Source organism: Poeciliopsis prolifica, unplaced genomic scaffold, assembly GCF_027474105.1.
Source record: "Poeciliopsis prolifica strain line A6 unplaced genomic scaffold, Auburn_PproV2 SCAFFOLD040, whole genome shotgun sequence".
In the NCBI taxonomy this organism is placed as follows: domain Eukaryota; kingdom Metazoa; phylum Chordata; class Actinopteri; order Cyprinodontiformes; family Poeciliidae; genus Poeciliopsis; species Poeciliopsis prolifica.
In genome coordinates, this window is record NW_026562415.1 from 5,112,643 (window position 1) to 5,135,458 (window position 22,816).

A 22,816-nucleotide genomic window follows, 5' to 3' on the forward strand; every position below is an offset into this window, starting at 1 on the left:
GAACATATCACAGCGTAGGTGAGAAGCTCCTCTTTGAGCCGTAATGAAATACAAGCGAAGCAGAACTGAATCAATGCCACACTGGAGAAAAGGTAAAGGATGAAAATCTTCCTGGACGTGCTAAAGCAGGCTCACAAAAATCCGCATTTATTCCTCTCTGGTGTTCCAGTTGATGGTCTGGGTTTTTTTTGTTGTTGTTGTTTTGTATATGACACATCAAAACCTGCAGATGGTCATATCTCATAAAAGCTGCTAGTACTCCAATTTAGTGTTTCATGCCCTGAGCATTGTCAGACATGCATAAGGAAGACATCATTTAAATGAACAAATGTGGGTGTCGGAGTTGGTTTTCTGGCAGCTGAGGTCAGAACTTAATATTCCACCCTTTGTAATTCTTTCAGTGTCTGAGCCTCGTTACGGCTTTGGATTGTTACCTCGGTGGAGATAACCTTACGTGACTTTCCGAGATGAACCTTTTTGCAAAAGGAGCTTTTGCAAGGAATGGGGATGCCGTGATAACTGCGCCGCTGGGCGTCTGCTTCATCTCAAGTATGCAGGAAATTTAATCTTCTTTAGATTTTTATATATATATTTCCCTGCGTTGCCACGTTATAAAGCAGAAAGTTTGAGTCTTTGTGTCATTTCTTAATGTCACAGGCAAAAGAAGTTTCCAAAGAAGATTGCCGCCTTGAGAAGGAATAAGTGGGTGCAAACAATGACCCAACTGAAGGATTTGTATTTATTTACTTGTGATGAAGATTTTTAATCACACCGGGAAGGTTTGTCTTGGTGAAGACTTGTTTCTTGTGAGTCATTCTCTCATTGGAAAAAAATCATTTTTGTAAGTTATACCGTTTGTTCAGGTTGATTTGAACAAACGGCATTTGTGTATCAAATGCTGATTGATACATTTAAGTTGAGCAAAGGAGTGTTGAGAAGTATCTGCATATTGAGCTATAATGAAGAAGAAATTGAAACTGGAGTAAAACCCAAGTTTCTTCATGTCATTTTGGCTGCTACTGCCATATTGGCACCTTTCACAAAACATGTATAAATCCGGTCTTTTCAAAAATCAAGCGATGTGCCAAACACATGAAATACATTGTGGACCACGGTTCGGCGTGGAGTAGAACTGCACAATTTATATCCAGTTTTACTTCTGGCATAACCACTACTAAAGAAAATACCACTGCTTGAAGTGGTTGAAGTCCAGTGATTCTTTCTGTCTTGGCAACTTTCACGGTGACCTGTCTGCTCTTAATTCACCAGCCAACTGGTGACAGAGGTCATTCATAACTGCAGCATCACATCACCGATCGGGTGAAGCCGCCTGCAAATAAGTCGGCCGATATCAAGCTGCGACCGTACCTCACTTAGCATTTCAGAGGGTAACAGTAGCGTCCTGACTTCAACCGTATCATGAATTCTTGGTCCTTTTACAAGAAAAACATACAGAGACAGCTTAGTGCTTCAAAAAGCACCTAATATTTATTATCTTGCTATGTTCAGCCGATGTGAAAATGTGCTGTATGAGAGAAATTTCTAACCCATGAAGGGTCTGGAAATGAGCAAATTTAAGTCGCTTTAATTGTGTCTTAAAGACAAACAGTGGGAAGCATCAAGCAGCAAAGAGTATAGCCTGAGATGATGTTACACCTCATATTCTGTTAGGGTGTTATGACTGGCTCAAAAACACCCAGATATTCTAGCTTGTCTAATAGAAAAGCATATATATATATATATATATATATATATATATATATATATATATATATATATATATATATATTCCCACATTAATGATTGCTTTATAAAAGTTCAATTGGCCGAACACGGTCCGTTTCAAATCATTTGGAGCAGATGTAACTTCTATTAAGAAAAATAAAAACAAAGAGAGCAAATTTAAAAGCTGCAAAAATACGCAAAGCATAACTCCTGCACCATGAGACTGAGTTACCTTCACAGTGCTCAAAGAGCCCATCTCAACCCTGCTTGGCAAGATATCAAATTGCAAAGCTTTCAGTATCAGGGGCCTGGAAAGGCAGTGCTGCGGCATTGTTTACCTAAGGCATGGTTTCTCCCTAAACTATTGAGTTAAAATGTGAAGCAAATATGCAGTGGTGGGTTTGAAGTTTAAGGGATGCAAACAAAAATAAAAAAAAGCACACCTTTGGTCAATTGCTGTATTTTTTCAATATGAATTTATATAACTAACAGATCTTACAGGGTTTTTTATTGCACATCTGGAGGATATAGGATGCTTCATGTGCCCTATAGAACGCTGAGCTTTTGAGAATCAGGCAAGCCAGGCATAGGATTATTACATAATCCGTCCTTTGATGATGAGTTTTTGCATTATCTTTGCTGTCTTCACAGCACACAGGATGCCCCCCCCCCCACACACACACCCACACACACACACACACACACGCACGCGCACACCCCCACACACACGCACACACACACACACACACACACACACACACACACACACACACACACACAAAGAGTTCTTCATTTTACAACAGAATAACACTTTTCTTCACTCTTGGCCATGGTTGTGTGTCAGAAAAAAAAAAGAACACAAAGAACGTTTGTGGCCAACAGCTGTTTACCCTACATCTGACTCCGGTGGGAACCTCTGGCACTCGGTCGGCTCGGCACGCACTCACACACTTCTGACATAACCGAGCGGTTCACACGTTTGATTTGTGCACGGGGGACAGATATCAGCCCGACCGAATGTTATGGAGGCCCACAGGACGACGTGCACTCAGGCAAAAGGCACATACTTTTATAAAGGTGGCCCGCTGAGTAGGACACAACCTTGGACAAAAGCTCTGGTCCGGGGGGAGTGTTCCCTGAATGGCCTGTTTGACAGAGCAGAACGGCGGCCCTTTCACGAGGTGGAAATGACAAATGGGAAACCCTGATTTGTGAGCCATTATCTCGACAGGTAGATGGAGTTCTGCAACACTGTGATACAGTGGGGATTCCACTCAGCGAAAGTCTGAATCTCAGTAGTGACAATAAAGATAAAATAACCTCCAATGGTAAAATGAAAGTCAGAATTTCTTTGGAACAAAAAAATAATTAATTGTTCCAGACTGATATTCTATTCTCAAGAATTAGATCATTCTTTTAACCCTTGTGACATCAGTACCAAAGCAGACCTAATTGACAATTTTTTGTCGTGGGTTGTGACGTCTTTTTTTAAAACCATGATGTTACAGCTCAGTCGCTCTTTCTCTCGTCTGCATAATGCCTCACTTTCATAAAAAAAAACTAACTTGGTTTTTGGTCTTCCTGCATGTTCTCCCTGTGCAAGTGTGGATTCTCTCTGGGTATTCCGGCTTCCTCTCACGGTCCAAAAATATGACTGTCAGGTTAACTGGTCTCTCTAAATTCTCCTTAGGTTTCAGTGTGTGTGCGTTTGTCCTGTCTGTCTCTGTGTTGTCCTGTGGCAGACTGGCTTCCTGGCCAGGTTGAACCCCGCCTCTCGCCCGAAACGTTCGCTGGAAATATGGGACAAGGATGTAGAGAAAATGGATGGATGGATAAATAATCAAAAGAATAAGCTAAAATGCAAAGTTTCCTTTGAGTCTAACCTCTGTGCAGTCGTCTTTAAGAACATTGGGTCGCCATCACTTCTCTTATTTCCTCTTGTTTTAAAGATGATTGAACCAGGAAGTCTTCGCTGGTGCAATTAATTTGGCATTTGTTGCAGCTACATCTTTCCATTAAGTCTGAAAAAAGTGTCAAAACGTAATCGCTGTGACACATTTATCAATGATAGGTTTAGAGAGTAGTTTTAGTTTCGCCATGGGAGCCTCTGACACATGAACTCGGTGACTAAGTGAGATCAAAGCTTCTGCACGAGGACGACTTACCAGCTCATCTTCACCATATGTGATTTGCTTGAGCCGATTGGTTTCAGACACCTCACTAGGGAAATTAAGTTCAGGGGAAAAAAAAAAAACTTTGGGTTGTTAAAACCTGCATTGAGCTTTCTAGATCTGATTTCGAAAAGGTTCAGGGAATTTAATCTCTGTCGCGTCGTGTTTATACACCTGGGAAACAGGAAGTGGAGTCACGAATTACTGTTTAAAAGATTCTGTACACTTATTAGTGAAAAAGATGGTCAATTTTTTTACCAAACAAAAACATATACATATAACTCCAAAAGTGTCTTTTGCGGAAAATGTATTTTTCTTGTTTTTCTTCTCCTCAGGAGCTGCTTCTGTAATGTAAATGAATGTGTTTTGCTCATTTTTACAAGGGTTGCCAAATTCTATTCTACATATTGTTACCCCAGAATCAAAAATGCTGCGATTTTGCTCCAGTTCTTTTGTGTGCTCACAATGTTTCGCTTCCAATTCATCTGCATTGCTTGCTGTGCGCGAGCGCCAGCGTGTATGTATGAAGAGTGTGGAAACTGACCTGAAGGATTTCAGAGGTTGGCAAATTACATTTGCAATCAATGACAACACAGCAGAAATCGATGTAAGCTGCGTGTGTGAAATTATGTTTTTATAGATCGCAGGCAAAAAAGGAGGGGGGAAAAAAAAAGCCCTTACAAACAAGCCAGACAAAGAAAAATAAGAGCTATTATTTCCTTGCAGTGGGGGATTTTTCTTTTAGGGAAAATTAGAACGCCACTCTTAAAATAAATGAAGGCAGAGCGGTAGCTGGGAAGAATTAATTACTGATTGTGAGGGGTGGAGGGAGTGAGGAAAGAATGACATTGGTTCATTTTTAGGCTGCTCACAAAGTAGACCCTACATTCATCTCCCTCGGTCGTTCGGGCGAGTCTGCACGGATTACATTCGTAAATCCCCGGCGCTGCCTCTCCAATCGTCTTCTTGGCGCGGTCTTAAAAAAAAAAACTTATGTAACCTTGATGGTCTTGGGGGCACATGCACATATAAAAAGCACTAGTGCCCATGAATGCAGGATGAAGAGCATAAACAGACAGCTGGGTGAGCTTGGTCTGTTAGATATGAATCAGGGGATAGAGAAAGAATTATATAACACAAGGTTTAAGCTGAAGTGAAGCTGTGGCTTTAAGCCATTGGTAAGTAGTGATGCTTTTAATGCAAAGCTAAGGTGTTGAAGTGTAGTCCTATGTCGGCTGCATCCATTAAGAGGCAAACTGTGAGAAATTAAACTCTCCCAAAGATATGTAAATTACAGTACAACTTATTTTAGTTATTTGCAGTAGAAGTACCTTGCTAAACGTACCCAGTCATACACTACTGAATCGAATGCACACGATCTCTACTGTTCCTGCTTTCCTGAGCACTAAAGTAATCCGTCTCGAGAAAAACTCTATCGTTTCCCCCAGTAACAACTAACACAAAGTCTGCGTTTTGTTTCACGGCCACCAGAAACACAAAAAGTGAAAAGCCTCTTACTGATGCGGTTTACCGGGCCTTGATTGCAGAGTAAGAGACAGCTGATGCTTGGAGAGCAGTGACTAATGCACAATCGACTGAATCACCAAAGTTAAACGACCAGAAACTGTACAACAAATACATTCAGTCTTCTTGTTCGTCCCCCCAAAAAAAAAAAAAAAAAAAAATCAAATAAACTGTAAAATGAATTGCATCACACAGGTGTTGAGGTTTTGTATGGCGTTTTCTTCCTCTGCTCTGGAAATGCAGGTCTCTACCAGAGGGCGCAGCTGAGGCCTGCAACAGAGGGTGGAGCTGAGCGGGTGTGGCCCCTGCACGTCTGCTGTTTGTCAAACCACCAGCAGGAGGAATAAGAGGAGCTGGTTGCCAACCTGAGTGTTTACCTGTGGAGGTTGATCCATGTGTATTAATCTAAAACTAACCATCTTCTTTGTGCTCTTTACCAAGGTAACCTCCAAGGTGTTCACTGGATTTATCCTTCTATGCGATTTCCTGGACCACTTGTTTAAAAAAAATCTTAAAATAACCTCTGGATCTTCATCTCCACTCCTGGCAATCTCAGCTCCTCTTCGTCATCACCTTTTTCAGACAGATCATTAACATTGCTTCAAGCCTCTGATGGTTCCTTCACTCAACCCGTTCCGAGACTCCTTTGCTCTCTTTTGCTCCAAATGTCTATGCCGACCGACACCCGGGATTCCACTCAATCCTCCTTGGCATTCATCTGTTTTCATTTACCACAGAGGTTCCCAAGTCCAGTCCTCAAGAACTGCCATCCTGCGACTTTGAGATGCATCTCATCTTCAGCACACCCGAATGAAATGACTGAATTCCCTAATCAGCTCTGCAGAGGGCTGGTAATGACTCACTCGTCTGATTCAGGTGTGTTGGAGAAGTATCTAACCCAAAAGTTGCAGGATGGTAAATCTCATGGACTTTGGCACCCTTAATCTACCACAACGCTTCTCCTCTCACCACACCTGGATTATGTGTTTACACATTCATCTTCTTTGCTCGCCTCTTGCCCCGTTCCTCACAGCGCTCCTGCCTCCCTCTGCTTCCAGAACCACCTGGAACAAGTGCATCGCACTATTCATTACTGTTGTTTCCAACAGACCTCTCTGCCTCCTGAGGGTTGTCTTGGATGTGGGTCAGAAACTTACCATGACCAAAGTATTTCATTTACTTTGGTGCACTGCTTAGTGTTCAACAATAAAGGGACTTTACCTTGTCTTTCCATACTTTTGGGTGTGTCAAGAAGCTGTTTTGTGCTTTTTCATGTTACAACCACAAATCTTGGTGTCGATTAATGAGACTAAGTGTTGTGGAGGAACATGAATTACTGCACTATTAGAAAGTGGGAGGAAAATGATACATGGCCTTCCACATCTACAGGCTTAGCATTTTCGTCCATTCCTCTTTGTGAAGAGCATCTATGAACATCAACTGTCAGACCTAGACACAAAGCCTAAGTTGATGGCATCATTTGAGAAGAGCACCTACCTCAGCACGAACTACGAATTTGGAATGTGACTTCAAACCTAACCACGTCTGAAATTCTGTCCAGCTTTGTCCCTGATCTGTCTGTGTTTGTGGTCTTCATGTGTTTGAGCCGTTTGTTCCCCAGCAAACCTCAGAGGCCTTTGCAAAACAGCTGGATTTATGCCGAGATTAAATTGCACAAAAACACTCCCTTTTCTTTTTTATTTTCTTTTACTAATTAGGTTACTTCTGAAGACAGAGGCATTGGACTTGTGAATACGAGAGCAAAACGTGTGGGGGGGAATGTGAACAAAGCAAACAACATGGTGAACTTTAAATGAAAAGAGCTAGAAGCCCTTCCGACTGTTACAAGCCTCATAAAGATTTCGACTGTGGGTTTTTACAAAGTGTGTACCTGGACGGCGTAAACCAGTGCAATAACAAATGGAGTTTGCAGAGGACATTTATGTGGTCCCTTGTTGCCTTTTTGTGTTATTAAAAAGACACAGCGGGGGCCAAGCGGCAATGTCATTTGGTGAACAGGGCCTCTTGGACTGGCTGTGCAAACACTTCACCTTCACTTATACGCTAACATCACCTATTTTTTAAAGTAATGCTAACAAGTAGAGAAACAGAAAAACTGACATTAATGACAGAACTGTGATAATCAAGCTTTGGAGGAACTGCTTTTATTTTATTATTATTATTATTATTATTTTATTTTCAAAGTGCATTACTTCAAACCAGCAACTCAAATACTTCAGAATCCAGTTTTCACATTTTTGGGCTTCCTATAGCTAATTTGTATGGTAAAGAAATTTAATTTTTCCATGTACAGTCTGGAAAAACAAATATTTCCCAAACTCTACTTGTTTTCCACGTTCCTTCACACCAACAAACCACTTAAATCCGACTCTTTGCCTTTTCAGACTTTTTCAGATGGCACAAGAACGATGCGCTTTTATCCATTTGCAGATAAGTCATGACGAAAGGTTTACAGCCATATCAGTATTCCATGGAAACACCTCCATAAAACATTGAAGCCATAAAATGCAACATATGCGCCACTGCCAAGACACCAACTTCAGTAAGCATTTGGCACCTTTATGTCCGCCGCATCATTAAAAGCATTACATCAAGCCTATTAAGGGCGGACAATCTTTAGCATCCTGCTGGAGGATACTGGCTAACTCTATTTTCCATGACCCCATTTTGGTCACGTCTCCAGCCTGCACAAGCAGTCCTGCTGCTTACGGATTTTGGTCAGAGCTTACTTTTGTTTTGTGTTTTTGTTCCTTTCTCTGCAGGAGCACTGATTGACCCCGGCTTGTTTGGGAGAAAGGACAGACGTAAGCTTGAAATGCCTCCCAGGCTTGACACAGCACTGCTCCAGCTGCACTCTGTAATTACCGGCAGCACAATCAGCACACTCGTTAATTTCACCTGACTGACAGCCGCTGACGGCTCAATTGCGGAAAATGCACTGGTACGACTTCATAAGTAAATGGAACCGACAACCTGAAGCGTTCCCCTTCGCTTTTCTTGCATTTAGAAAAGTGCAAATGACGCAACGCAGCACACCCATTGTTTCCACGAAGCGTCACACTCACCGATAGACGGGACGACAAAGCAACAAAAAATAAGGGGGGCCTCCTTAAAGAATATCAAGCTTCTTACATTATGTAACCCCAAGGTGCTGCTGTGAGAGCTTCGCGAAAGGGAAGAGCTCTCGCCTCTCGGAAAATATTGATTTAATCATAAAAGAATGTGAAGGAGAACAAACTAGATTCCAGCAGCAAAGTAATTGGGCTGAGTGAGCCGGCAGAATTGGCCCAGATAAATAGGTCACATAATAGGCTGTTCATGGCTGCAATTTGCCGTGATGCAAGAGAGAGCGAAGGTTCAACGCGGACATGGGAGAGACGCTGCTACCACAATGGAGAATAAGGGAAAAACATCCACAAAGTGGTCGTGCTTTATTTGTGAAAGGCGTTGCAGTCGTCAATTTAAACGTGCATGTCATTTCCTGTGAGTTACCCCCAACAACACCCTGGTAAAACTGTTCACGTCATTCGGAGCAACAAATCAATGCTGGGAAGCCAGCCGGGATTAATTCTTTAGATTATGTCTTGTAGGAAAACGTGCAATCCGAAAGTGAAAACTAAACAAACTCAGTCACGCCGTTGTTCTCATGCTCCACTCGTCTTATTTCTTCAATGACAGTAACTTGTATGTATTTTATACATTTTGTCAAGTTAAAACCACTAACTTCAACGTGCTATATTTGGATTTGATGAAATAGATGAACACAAATTAGCACACGAGAAATGACACTCAAATACCCCTAAATAAAATCCAATACGCTTCACGCTGATTAAGGCTGAAAATTGACCTTCAAGATACATTGCACTGATGTTTACATGAGCTAGTAGTTATATCTAGCGGTCAATGGATGGTATATGGAAAACACAGTGAATAGTTTTCCAGAATGTAAACATTTTTTGCACAATTTCTAAAACTGTAGTTTTTAATAGGATTCTACAACAGGAATTGTTCCATTTTCTGTATTGCTCTTTTCTTTTTTCTTTTTTTTTTACAGATAAATGTAAAGTTGCTGAAAATGAATTTTACTTCCAGCAGTTTTGCTTTAAAACAAAAGTTCCGTGAATTTGCCAAGAGCCAAACGCCAACTGGCTCCCGTTTCGCTTTATTCATAAAATGAATGTCTCTTTAAAATGCGACAGCATAACAAATTTATTGTTCACGGTTAGGGGTTTTCCAAGCCGCCAAATGGATCAGACTGGCCTCAGCAAAATAAAAATAAAATAATCTAGGATTTTTTATTTTTTGTGACTTTCTTCTTGTTTTGAAGAAAACTGTTTCCATGTTATTTGTGTATGAGACGACTGATTTGACCTTTTTGTCTCGTCTTTCGAATGCAAATGAACGCGGCCGATGATGAGCCAACTGCAAGGTAGCGCTGTCTTCGGAGCGAACAGTAGAGGTGACATTTACACCGTGACAGGAAAGGTGATGAGCTATCAATCTCTCCCTGCGCAAGACGCTCGCTTGCTCGCATGCTATGAATAACCGTGATGAACTTCGCCGTCGGCCATTTCTGACACTGCTACACAAGTGGTGCGCAGCTGAGGAAAGCTTGGTTGCCTTGAGGGTAAACCAGTACATGAAGCATCTTTCATCAGTTCCATCAACAATTTCACAACCATCGTCATTTCTTTTGGGGGCGCTCAATAGCTAAACCGTTGCTAATAAATGTAGCCTTGCTTTCTACTCAAATCTTCTCTAGGAAATTTCTGGGAACGTCTTTATTTACTTTTTTTTTTTTTTTAGAAGTGCTTCTTCATCTGCCCACTGTCTTCTTGGCAAAGACAAATACTTAAAGCATAAGCATACTCACAAATAAGCATTAATACCTCTCTTATAATCGTTCAAGAGGGAAACTGTTTCATCGAACTACGTTGCTCGTGGAGCGGAGTGGTGATTATTGTTTTCACACAGGAGTCAGTTTAACTTGCTTTGTTATAAAAGTGAAACCGTTTTCTTATAACGGTAACTTGATTATTCTGCGGCCGTTTGTAAAATGAGACAATGAACTCCAGATGAACTTGTCCACAACTTATCCCGCGGTCACATTAATTACCGCAACTTTTTGGGTAAAAGTTGGAATCCATCCAGATCTAAGACATCCAAAAAATGATTTTGCTATAATACATCTTTGACAGGTTATGTACAGCTAAGTCTGCAAATATTCAATATTTTAGTTCCGTCAATGTGTTTTTTTTGACTGGAAGGAATATTAATGTTTTGGAGGAGCCCGGCCAAAGTCCTGACTTGAATTTGATGGAAAATCTATGGAGAATGCTGAAGCGCTTTGATGATTTGATGCTTGCAGCTTGCCCAGCCATACGTCATCAAAAATGTGAGAGGAAAATGTTTCATTTGAATTACTGATTCATACCACCGAACCATTTTTATGTATTAATTTTTTTTCCTCATTGGTTTTCTGACAGTAAGCTCAGCTATTATCTAATTGTTCACAGCTACTTTTGCACCAATTCAATTAGCTAATTAGCTGCTGGTGTATTGGTGATGCTGAGTGGATTATGACAACAGCAAACTTCTGCTTCAACAACAGATTCAGACGCAAGACCATTTAGATGTAAATTTTCAATTTCATTGCTTTTACTAGATCGCAAACTTTACTGTTCTCCACTGTTTACAGCTCATACGCTTGCTCAATTAGCTTTTAGTTTATTGTCAGTAGTTGAGTGAATGGAAATGGAAATTAAAACTTCAACGGAAGGTAAACAATTCACTTTTTGAAAATAACTTGTCAATAGTAAGCCCACCCATTAGCTGTTTCAATATCCTAAAGCTAATAAGCGCTCATGTCATTAGCTGCTTACCTTATGTTAATAGCTAAGTGTGAGAAAGCAGCACAAATGGCTTTGTCGACTAAATGCGCATTTAATCTAATCAATATTCATGTGTTCAGCTTTGCTTTCGCAGTTGCATTGAAATTATAATACAGTTTGTGTTTTTTTAATTGTTGTTGTTGGTGCAGATGTCAAACAGTTGCCGTTTTAAAAAAACAACATTTCTTTATGAACCACTAGGGATCCTTGACCCCAGCTTTTGAAACAACTGTTTAAGACTGATGACCCACTTTCTTGAAAGCCATTAGTTTCCTTTCATCTCAGCAAATGCACCTGTCAAAACGGTAACTTTTGAGAAGTGGGGAAATCAATCACAGCTGTCAATGTTATTATCCGGGGTTGTTTTTTTTTTTTTAGGTGCCTGTGTTTAGGTACTTTTTGACAAAACTAAAAAAAAAAAACTCAGATCTGGCATTCGGAGACTGAACTTCACCAAAACAAAAGATGTTCTGAAGTGTTTATGTGTTTTATGCGTCGTTCTCTGACAACCGACAGGCGAGTTGAAGGGAAAGGTTACGACTACAAACCGAAATTTGTGTAATGACAACGCAGCATTTGCCACGATAGTAAAGATGACTAAACATTCAACTAAACCACATCTTAGGGCCTGCCAAAAACAAAAACAAAAAAAAGACAATATCAAGATGAATTCATTACCCTTTAAAACATCATGCAACTGTCAGTGTAACACGCCGAAGCGTGACTCTCAAGCATCCAGCCTCCTACTCCCTCTCAGCTTCCAGTATGAATAGATAATTACACTGGGTCATTCATCTCTTCGCAGGTTTGTTATGCGTTTCAGTTCATCCCACGTCCCTGCCAGTGTGCCAGTCCTGATCCGACACCGCGTTGTGCCGATCCAATCTACTATACCTTTATTTCCCTTTCAAATATTTATCGCCTTGAATGCAAACATGAACTGCATTGATGGGTCTGTTTTCCCACGTAGCTCACGGCACAGCTTGTTATTGGATGGGGCACTGAACCGCAACAAAATAAAGCAGAAGGGGTCATCCTCAAACGCTCTCTGACAAACCGATTTATGAAAAATAATTCATCTTTGGGGACATATGTCCTCTGTTTTTGGTAAAGAGTGCCATCCCCTTGTTACTCCTGAGTGAAGTGGAAATGCATTTCAAGATGAAATGTCCTCACATGAGGTCTGATATGATCAACAAATGGGTCAAAATTTTATATATATATATATATATATATATATATATATATATATATATATATATATATATATATATATATATATTTTTTTTTTTTTTTGCAGGTGTTGAACAAGATGTTTGTAGACAGAGTTTCTTTTCAATGTTCGGCATCAAAATAGTTGGAAAAGTAGAAAATACAAAGGTGTCAGTGAGAAACTGTAGATCTCCTCAATTCTGTCCCGTCACTGAGGACTAATTTCCATGATGCTTGAATGTTCATCTGGTCACCAGGTCAATGTCCGACCATGATGTCCGCCTGGAAGGAGGCAGGTTCTCTGTCCTATGAAAAAAAGAAACATTTCTCGTGAAGATGCTGTGAGTATTCATATTCAACTCCTGATGTGACTTGGAAAGGAGATAAAAGTTCTCCAAAACTTACACCTTGTAAACTGTAGCACTGAGATTCATCTTTGGGTTACCAAGTCTCCAAAACAAAGATTAGCTACTACCTAGTTAGCAAGCGGTTTGGCATTTTTGCTTTTTTTGATGATGGTGTGTTTGTCTTTGGAAGACAAACACATGTGTTTGTCTTTGACCAGTTAATTACTGGTCTTAATATCAGTCTTATTAGCCCGTAATAAGACCGGTTAAAAGCATTTTGGACTCAGAAATGTCCACATATCCATTCTTACTGCTGTCTGTATGCAGATGATGTTTTGGTCAGTCCTTTCTGGGTAAAGTTGGCAAAATTTGGGTTTAACTATGCAGCACTGTAATTCAGAACACCTCTTAATGACAAGGTAGCAATTCACGCAGGGCAGGCCTAAAAATAGCTTTTTTTAATGTCAAGGTTCTTAGAAAATGCAAACGATACTATTTCGAGTGCATTCATGCGCAGGACTGTTCATTAATGAAGGACTGTGGCTGATGTAGGAAAACATTTAGAGCTGACAACCTCGTCTTCCCATCATAGCGAGGAGGCGCAGAACCAAAACCGACACTGAAAAATTGCACATTTGGGAAGGAATCATTATTCTTGATCAATAAAAATAAGCTTTGCAACATTTGCTGTCATCCCCAAGCCTGTTTCTCCCAGAGAAATAATTTGCCTAGGCAGGAACATGAGGATTAAATGGGCTCCATACATGTGTGCCTGCATTACCCGTTTGGCGTCATTCTGTTTTTCCTTTAAAGTTTACGCAGAGCCGGCTTTTTCAGACGCGAGCTAATACCCTCTAAGAATGAACAAATATCAAATCAAACGCAACATATTTTTATCTGATTTGCTCCTCCAAAGCAGCTCTTTGAGAAGCTCATAATTGCCATGTGCTCTGCTGAAGGCAGGCACATAGATCAGACACAACTCACAAAAGCTTCTGCATGCGTGTGTGTGTGTGCGAACTACGGTGAGACAAACTGCCAAACAGCCAGCAGGAGCGAGTGAGGCAGAGGATGATTTCAAAGGTGGGAACAGTGTGCCGAACCTGCATGTGGCCATTCATCTCCTCGCTGCAGAGCAGGCAGGTACGGAGGGGTATGACGGCCCGTACAAGGTCAATATTTTACTTTGGCGAGCGCCGGCTCAATTTAATTACAGGCGGAGCGCCGCTGAAATAGCACGCAGAGATCAACAGATGCTGCAAAACTCAAGCCCCTACGGTTCTACAAGCAGCACAATTTGTATCGGGTAGGAAGACGCTGGCACGCTTGGTCCCGACTCGCAGCAAAGCTAGGCCGTGCTTTTTAAACAGGGAGGAAATGCTTGAAAATGCTTCGTCTGTGAATTGTTTTCCTGATACGAAAGCATAAAAATGTCTTGACACATAATTAAACTTTTGATGTTTTTCACATCACAGTCAATTACTTGTGTGTATTTTATTATGAGTTTATGCGCTACAATGTAAAGTGAGAGGGAAATTATGAAGGGCTTCTTGTTTCTTTGTAAATCATTGAAAAATATGAAGTGAATATGTACAATCGTACAAACCGAATATGAGCCAAAACTTTGGGACGCAACCTTTCCCCACATCATCATGTTGCTGCTATCAAGAGACCTTTGGTTTGCTATTCTTCTTTGCCAAATAGGGGTCACCACCTTTATCCACATATTAACTGGCTCTTGCGACCCAAAGAAAAACATTCCCACAGCCTGATGCTGTCACCACTAAGTTTCATACAATAGTCTCCCAAACTAACCCTGTTTAAACAGTAAACTCCACTCCTTTTTCCTTGTTTTTTTCCCCCACTTGTAATAGAAATGCATGCATTCCTCCAACTGTTGAAACATACAACAATAACTAAAAAAAAAGTTTTTTCTCTCTCTTTTTTTGCCAAGAGCTGTTGATTATCTTGAGCAAGGTAGAACAGCCTGATGAGGCTGAGAGGCAGCGGCATAAGCAGCCTGTGTTGACAAGACTCAAGGTCTAAAATCCTCAGGATAAGTTTAATTTCCTTTATATCCACTGCATGCCATCTAAGCCAGGGGCGAAAAAAAAAAAACTCCAGTCCTGAAGGGTCGCTGTCCTGCAGTTTTTAGATGTGCCACAGCTACAAAACACTGGAATGAAATGGCTTAATTTCCTCCTTCTTGTGTGGATCACTTCTCCAGAGCCTTAATGACCTAATTATGCTATTCAGGTGTCGTGTAGCAGAAGCACATCTAAAAGTTGCAGGACTGGAGTTTCACCTGTGATCTAAGCAGATCAAGGTGGGGGCTAAACCCATTTTCATTTTCATGTCACCGAGCAGCGATGTGATTGGCTGAGCGTACCAGGAAGTCCAGCCGTGGCGCAGCAGTCACCTGACTTTTTTCCTTTTTTTTAACGCAGGCGCATCTGCTTCTAGAAAAGCAACTGAACGGGCGACAGATAAACAGGAGAAAGAGACCAACATGGCTGAGGCTCCAAGCGGCGCGGCTCTCGTGTGGCTGCTGGTCTTCTCCTCCCTCGTCCCCGCGGCGGAGGCGTACGACGCGGGCGACGCTCTGGCCCTGCTGCTGTTCTCCGTCCTGGCCGTGACGGGGTTCTGCGTCGGCCTCGGCTGGTACGCGCGGAGGCGGAATGGGCCGCTCTGAAGAACGGAGGACCTCCGAGATAACGTCGCCTCCCTGTGCCGCGTTAAACCTCCCGGTGCACGCGCCCTGCGGTCTACGGATCTGTTGGCGCAGGTTCTGCTCTGAAACGTGCCTTATTGGAGCTGATTTTCCAAACCAAAAACTCGGGGCGGAGGGGGAGGACCACGTGAAACACAGAAAGGAAACATCCAGGAAGTGTGCGAGCACAACACTGTGATTAAGGACCAAACACTGTTGCCTTCCATGCACAAAGACTTTCTCGAATATCTGCTTAAAATGCCCTGTTCCTCTTTAAACAGATTTCTTGGCTTTAAACGATCACTGTGGTTACTTGATCGATACGATCAAGCATTGATTGATTCTGATGTGTGACGATCACATGACTTCGCTTTGGAAAGTTTGAGCTAATAGTTCTGCTTACAGCTTTTGTAAAGAATAAACGCATTGAATCAAACTTCTTTTAGTGGTTCTTGATTTTAGTTGGTTCTTGAGTTGTTCAATAAGGTGAAAGAGGTGGTGGGGGGGGAAGCAACTTTGTTTATGACTGAAGTCAATAAAATTAATTCTAATAAATAATTAAAATGCCTGCATGAGTAGATTTAGTCAGTCTTCTCAGATGGTGGCAGCATCATGCTGCGGGGATTCTTTTCCTCAGTAAGCACAGAAAGACGGGTGTAGCTGAAACTGCACTATTTAGATGGATACAGAAGACCATAGGTTGCACTGGGTTTCATTTGGAGGCGTCAGAGTCAAAGGGGGCCAAGCGAGAAAGCAGAATTCAAAAGCCATTTTAAAAAATATTATTTTGAAAACATATCTTGTTTTGTTTTGTTTTTTTCCGTTTTTCTCATTGAGCAATTTGTGTTGTTTTGTCTCATAAAATTGTGGTTTTCAAGATTCTGAAATGGTAAAATATCCTCAAACATACCTGTGAAAAGTCACTCAGGCTTTTTACATCAATAATAATGTAAAAAGAAAAAGAATAAACATATCAGATATTCCTCCCTGTGTGATAGATGTGTGAGTTTCAAGCTCAACTTCTCTGCATGATAACGAATACATCATCTGTTTTGTTGTTGGTCCCCCCCCCCCCCCAAACCATGCACATATGGCTGATTGAGTCATTGTTCCCCATGGTGGCCATGTCTGTGACATCACAGTTCCTCCGTACATGGTTTGGGTGGGGTAGGGGAGGTGGTGTGGACCAGATCCTATGAATTTCTGATGCTGACCAGGCAGAACGAACATGCGGGAGCGCAGAGTGCTCGTCTATAATGCATACGTCCTACGGTACAAGAGGAATCCATCCAACAGTGATGTAGGTCTGGCTTAAAACCATGGTGCCTTGCGTATTTCGTCAAAGTACAAACTATAAAAAAATAAATAAATAAAAAAAAATCTACAAATCACAGTGACCTTGCGCACGAGCCCCACAAAGCCTATCATATCTCTATATTTTGCTGCAACATCCCAGTTGTGTTTGGCTTCTCACCTGTGCTTACATTGGGACTCTGAGCCTTTCTGACACATCAACATGCTTGGGTCATGATTGTTACACCGCTGACCAAACGGATCCCCTCAGCATGATGCTTCCACCACCATATTTACTAAGTAGTTGAACCTGTTTGGTTGCACTTAACTTTATTCAGGGGGAATCAGCGCAAATGAGGCTAAACACCACTCTTATTTACATTTACTATTCTTTTTTTTCATATAAATATTGCCCTTTGGGGAAAATAATATATATACATTTATAAAGGATAATATTTTTAAATATATAACTTATTTGACGGGAAAGTAGTTTTACACTTCTTAAAAGTAATGACTCAAATAACGTCCCCTCCCCCCCTGCCGTAATCCGTTCCGCGTTACTGTAGTAACGCGTTACCAGTCAGCAGTGGCCCTGTCGAAGCAGATGTTACCGTCAGAGAGACGCAGTTGCTGCTGCTGCTGCAACAAGAGACAAGACGCGTCTTGGATCACAAATAGGAGGGATGCAGGGCGCATGCGCAGTGCGCTCCGTGTACTGTAGGATATTCACCGTGGAGGAAGAAGAGAGACAGAGAGAGAGAGAGAGAGAGAGAGAGAGAGAAAGATGGGGGGGGCAGGCACCAAATGTAAAAAACTGCTAAAAACCCGACGTGTGCAATGTAAATAACCAACCGGAGGGACACGAATTGGGATTATCAACAGGTAGGAGTTTGATTGATCGTGTGATCGAATGTCTGTCTTCTTCTCTGTTTTTTTTTTTTTTTTTCTCCCCCTCTTTCCCCCCTCTGGCCCTGTCTTCTTATGTGGCGGCAGCGATTCTGGTCGATTCATAGCGGAGCCTCGGGAATGATTCTGCTCTAATGGATGCGCGAATCGTGCAGGACGCGGAGATTGTTGTTCCGTTCCGATGATGAAAATTAATAATAATACAAAAATAACAATAATCCGTTGGATTCGAGCCCCGGATCGTTAAGAGGACGCAATTCGGACGCGTAAGTATGGACCCGAACGCCTTTGTGTGTAATCGAATAAGCTGTAAACGAAAGTGTGTCACATCATTAGTACGAGGCGGCTTGTTTTCGCTGTTTCTCCCGAGCCGCGTCGATCCATCTCTCATCACGGGACAGCAAGATCCTATGGCAAAATGCATCATATGTGTCCGCTTTCACTCTATGCGAGACGTTGAGGAAAATGGTGGTTTTGGCTCGATAGATCCATTAATGAGAGCGGCGCTTATTAGCGACCCTGTAATCCCTTTAACCTTTTTGATGATCGGAGGAAAACGGAGGGATGCTTGAGCGTTTGTGTTGCACGGTGCGGGGCGAGGCGTCGGTTTTCCATGGAGAGAGCCTTCCTCTGTTCTGCGAGGAAAGTGCAGGGTGTGATCAATAATGGCTTTTTTTTTTTTTGTCTGCATTTCTTTTTATGTTTCACAGTTGCGCCGAAAATTCACAGCCCCCTTTCCCCCACCCCACCTTCCTTCCCCTCAACCATAAAGGGGGAGGGGGAATGGGGTGTTGTGAGCTGAGTGGGGTGGGGGGCGGTGGGGCGGACTGGAAATCCAACCTAAACCTTCGCAAATGTGGAACTCTCTGCTTCCCGACGCGTAAAGATGCGTCGTCTCTCGGTGAAGGCTGGACTGCGCTGTTGCCATCTTTTGTTCGGGAAATTCCGAGGCGTCATGACAAGAAATGTGTCACTTTCATCGGGCTCCGTCGCTGCATGTCTCTGCTTTTCTCGTCTCATTTAGGGTTTTTTTCCACCCCCTCCCCCCAGGTTGTTTCACAGTTATGTTTAAAAGTGGAGAAGTCCTCTTCCAGTCGTCATCGTTAGGGGTGGAAGAAGGGGGGTGGGGGAATGGCTGCCTTTTTTTTGTATCAACTATGCAAGTGCAGTTGTTGTTTGGCACTCAACGCTGATGGATGGATGATGTTTTTCAGGGATCTTTTCCAGGTGTGTGATGAGACAAAGAAACAAAGGATGCCTTAGAGAGGAGGTCGCCTGTACGCCTGGATACCTCTTCAAAGCACACCACCCAATGGATCAAACGCCTCCCCCTGCCACCTCCAGATCATGATACTCTGCTGAAGCTATTCCACTACATTTATGATCCCTCCTCCATCTATGGCGAACTATAGCCATGCAGGGGACCACACCATCTTGCAGAATGTTTCTCCTCTTGCCACATTCCTCAAATTAACCTCCCTGGGTTTCATCATTGGAGTCGGTGTGGTAGGGAACCTCCTGATCTCAATCCTGCTGGTTAAAGACAAGAGCCTGCACCGGGCACCCTACTATTTCCTGCTGGACCTGTGCGCCTCGGATATCCTGCGCTCCGCTATCTGCTTCCCCTTCGTCTTCACCTCTGTAAAGAATGGATCTGTCTTAACCTACAGCATACTGACCTGCAAAGTGATTGCCTTCCTCGGTGTGCTCTCCTGTTTCCATACAGCATTCATGCTCTTCTGCGTCAGCGTCACCCGCTACCTGGCCATCGCGCATCACCGCTTCTACACCAAGAGGCTGACGTTCTGGACGTGCCTGGCCGTCATTTGCATGGTGTGGACGTTGTCGGTGGCCATGGCGTTCCCTCCGGTGCTGGACGTCGGGACGTACACGTTCATCCCGGAGGAGGACCAGTGTACATTTCAGCACCGCTCCTTCAGGGCGAACGACTCGCTGGGCTTCATGCTCCTGCTGGCGCTCATCCTTCTGGCCACGCAGCTGGTTTACCTCAAGCTCATCTTCTTCGTCCACGACCGCCGAAAGATGAAGCCCGTCCAGTTTGTGCCTGCCGTTAGCCAGAACTGGACCTTCCACGGGCCAGGCGCCAGCGGGCAGGCAGCGGCCAACTGGCTGGCCGGGTTTGGCCGTGGTCCTACCCCGCCTACTTTGCTGGGGATCCGACAGAACAGCAACGCAGCGGGCCGCAGACGTCTTCTGGTGCTCGATGAGTTCAAAACGGAGAAGAGGATTAGTAGGATGTTCTACATAATGACATTTTTCTTCTTGGCTCTGTGGGGGCCCTACCTGGTTGCCTGCTACTGGCGCGTGTTTGCCAGGGGCTCTGTGGTCCCTAGAGGGTATCTGACAGCAGCCGTGTGGATGAGCTTTGCCCAGGCCGGGGTCAATCCTTTCATCTGCATCTTCTCCAACAGGGAGCTACGGCGCTGCTTCAGCACCACCCTCCTCTACTGTAGAAAATCCAGGCTACCAAGGGAACCCTATTGCGTTATATGACGGTTTTGCTGGGGCTTTTTACTCATCTATGTCTTGATTACCCTGGTTTATCTTGATGTGGGCTCGACCCAGTTGTACAGCTCTTGTTCTACGCCCTTCCCCTTCAGCCTCCTGGTTTTCCCTTGCTCCTCCTTCTCAGAGGGCGGAGGGTGGAGGGTGGACTGCTGACCACGAGGCTCTGCTTGGGTGATTAAATTACAAAAAGTCCAATTGAACATGGAAACCGGATGGAATGGGAATATAGAGAAGGTATGGATCCCCTCCTATGTTTATGTTCTAGTAAACAGACATTGTGGAAGGCCATGCCGATGCAGAAAAGCAAAAAGTAAAAAAAAAAAAAAAAAAAGAAAAAGTTTTTTGTTTCATTTTCCTTTGACAAAACGATCAAAACAAAACCTCCCGCTTTGGATCTTTTGAAGACGAGTTACTCTGTGATGTGTGAAATACAAAAATTTTAAACATTTTTTAAAAAGTTTCAAAAGCGAACATGTAATGAAGAAACAATACCTCTCAAGGAATCATTGGAAATGTTTTACAGTTTAAGAGTTGCACTAAAAAGAAGATGTAAAGTTGCATTTCTTTGGTCGATGGTTGCCATCTGCATCGCAAGGACAACTTTTTTTCCTCTCTCTCTTTGTTTTTGTTCTCCTCCAGCGTAAACGATGAATGCTTTAATTTGCAACAGACAACACAATTGTCTTTACGGTACGTAAAGCAAAACTTGGTGACGTTGGGATACACACCATCACAAGAGGATGAGATGGTTTTAATGTAAGTGGTTTCCTTTTTCGATTTACAGGGCGGGCGGGCGGGCGTTACCGGGGGCGAGGGTTTGCGATTTGTGTTTTTTTTGTTTTGTTGTTTTTTTGAAGTTGCAACTTAAGACTATAAATTATTTCTAGTAGTTTTACGATCCATATGTCCATAGTGTCTCACATTGTTACTTTCTTAACTGATTTTATGAGAAAAAATAAAAGATGGAGCAACGTATGGGTTCGGAATAATAATAATAAAAAAAGACTGATTTTTAATGAAAAAAACAGATCTTGTGCTTAAAAAAAAAAGACATTAAAGACGTAGTTTAATGTTTCATCATAGCCATGTACCTAAACACTATCACATTGTGACAGTATTGCCGATGCCACTCCGGGTGTTCTTGCCTTAATGGTGATGATATTGTCATGTTTGTTTGTTTTTTTATTTATTTATTTCCATTCAGTCCTAAAAGGGGGAAAAAAAACAGACTGTTTTTCTTTTTTTGTAGATGCAAGGGGAGCTGGGTATTTTTTTTTCTTTCTTTCTTTGTCACATCAGCGTGAAATGCATGTCCATTTAAAAAAAAAAGAAAAAAAAGCTGGTCCACTTCCGTGAGCATTGCAGGCCATACACTGAGCAGCCCATTTTTTATTCTGCAATGGTTTGCTACACCCCTTAGAGTGCGGTGAGCACAGAGAGAGAGAGAGAGAGCGAGTGTGTGTGTGTGTTGAAGTGGATGTGTATTACAGCAAAGATGTGTGTAAGCTAGACAACCTTCACTTCAAGACCAGAGCCTTAGTATAAAATCTTGCACAATTTGTAAAAAATGTAAAAGGACAAAAAAAAGGAAAAAAAGAAAAGAAAAGACATTTAAGGCACACTGTCTTGTTTCTACTTTCCCTACATTTGCTCTCTACTGATTGTTTTCGATGACTTACTTTCTTCTTCTTTTTTTTTCTCTTGTGGCCATTTTAATATTTATTACGTATTCATTTTTGTATATTATAGGTAGTGTGTCAGTATGTGAGTCTTTCATTTTGAAGTCCCGAATGTGAGTAACGCTTTCAGTTAGGACTGCATTTGCTGAAAGTTAACTGTGTAAATTGTTGCTTTTTGGAAATAAAAGAAAGTATCAATTTTGAAAAAAAAAAGTTTTTCTTTTAAATGCAGGTGGCTGAATGGAGACAATACAACATGACTACATTAACACTTTTTTTGGGGGGGAGTTGGGCTCTTTGATTATTTGTGCATCTTTGATGGATTTCTGTGCCTGGGAAGTTGGGACTCAGAGGAGAGTCCCATTGGAGTTCAATTTGTTCTAGTTTCAAAGTGAGGAAAACTGGTGGGATTTACTTATTGTTGTGGGGACATGGTAGACAGCTCCTTTGGCGACTTTGGTTTGGATAAAGAGAAAGACACTTGCGACTATAGTCACTAGTCAATTGTGCCAATTCCTACACTTGATAATAATCTTCAGTTGCTTTTAGATAGTGAATGGCTGTACGCTTTTATCAGGTAATTAATTATTCACAAGGACGGGATCAAAACTGATTTATTCTACCTTAAAGATTGCTTTTAATCAGGTTTGTGTGATACTAGTTAATTTTTCTTTGGTAACAGTCTTCAAGAAAGCTGATTTTTACCAACTTAAGTGTTTAGATTTCTAAAGACTAGCCAGTAAATATTAGCACGGCCAATCAACTGATATAACATTTATTGCTGTTATTCAAACACAGTAATTGCGTT

The 22,816-nt window shown here is 42.2% G+C and overlaps 2 protein-coding genes across 3 annotated transcripts; both read left to right on the forward strand.

The window, feature by feature from the left end:
- The first annotated feature begins 15,305 nt into the window (after positions 1–15,305).
- On the forward strand, positions 15,306–16,041 carry LOC129375618 (small integral membrane protein 30-like). The gene has a single exon (XM_055054837.1). The coding sequence runs from the start codon at positions 15,401–15,403 to the stop codon at positions 15,581–15,583; it is 183 nt and encodes a 60-aa protein (XP_054910812.1). The 5' UTR covers positions 15,306–15,400; the 3' UTR covers positions 15,584–16,041.
- A 1,452-nt stretch (positions 16,042–17,493) lies between these two features.
- gpr85 (G protein-coupled receptor 85) lies at positions 17,494–22,215 on the forward strand. 2 transcript variants are annotated; one of them, XM_055054835.1, is made up of 2 exons: positions 17,494–17,776; positions 19,015–22,215. In XM_055054835.1, the coding sequence occupies exon 2, from the start codon at positions 19,181–19,183 to the stop codon at positions 20,312–20,314; it is 1,134 nt and encodes a 377-aa protein (XP_054910810.1). In that variant the 5' UTR covers positions 17,494–17,776; positions 19,015–19,180; the 3' UTR covers positions 20,315–22,215. The 2 variants fall into 2 exon arrangements, with proteins under 2 accessions (XP_054910810.1, XP_054910811.1); XM_055054836.1 differs by lacking the exon at positions 17,494–17,776 and adding an exon at positions 17,867–18,066.
- Positions 22,216–22,816: the final 601 nt, after the last annotated feature.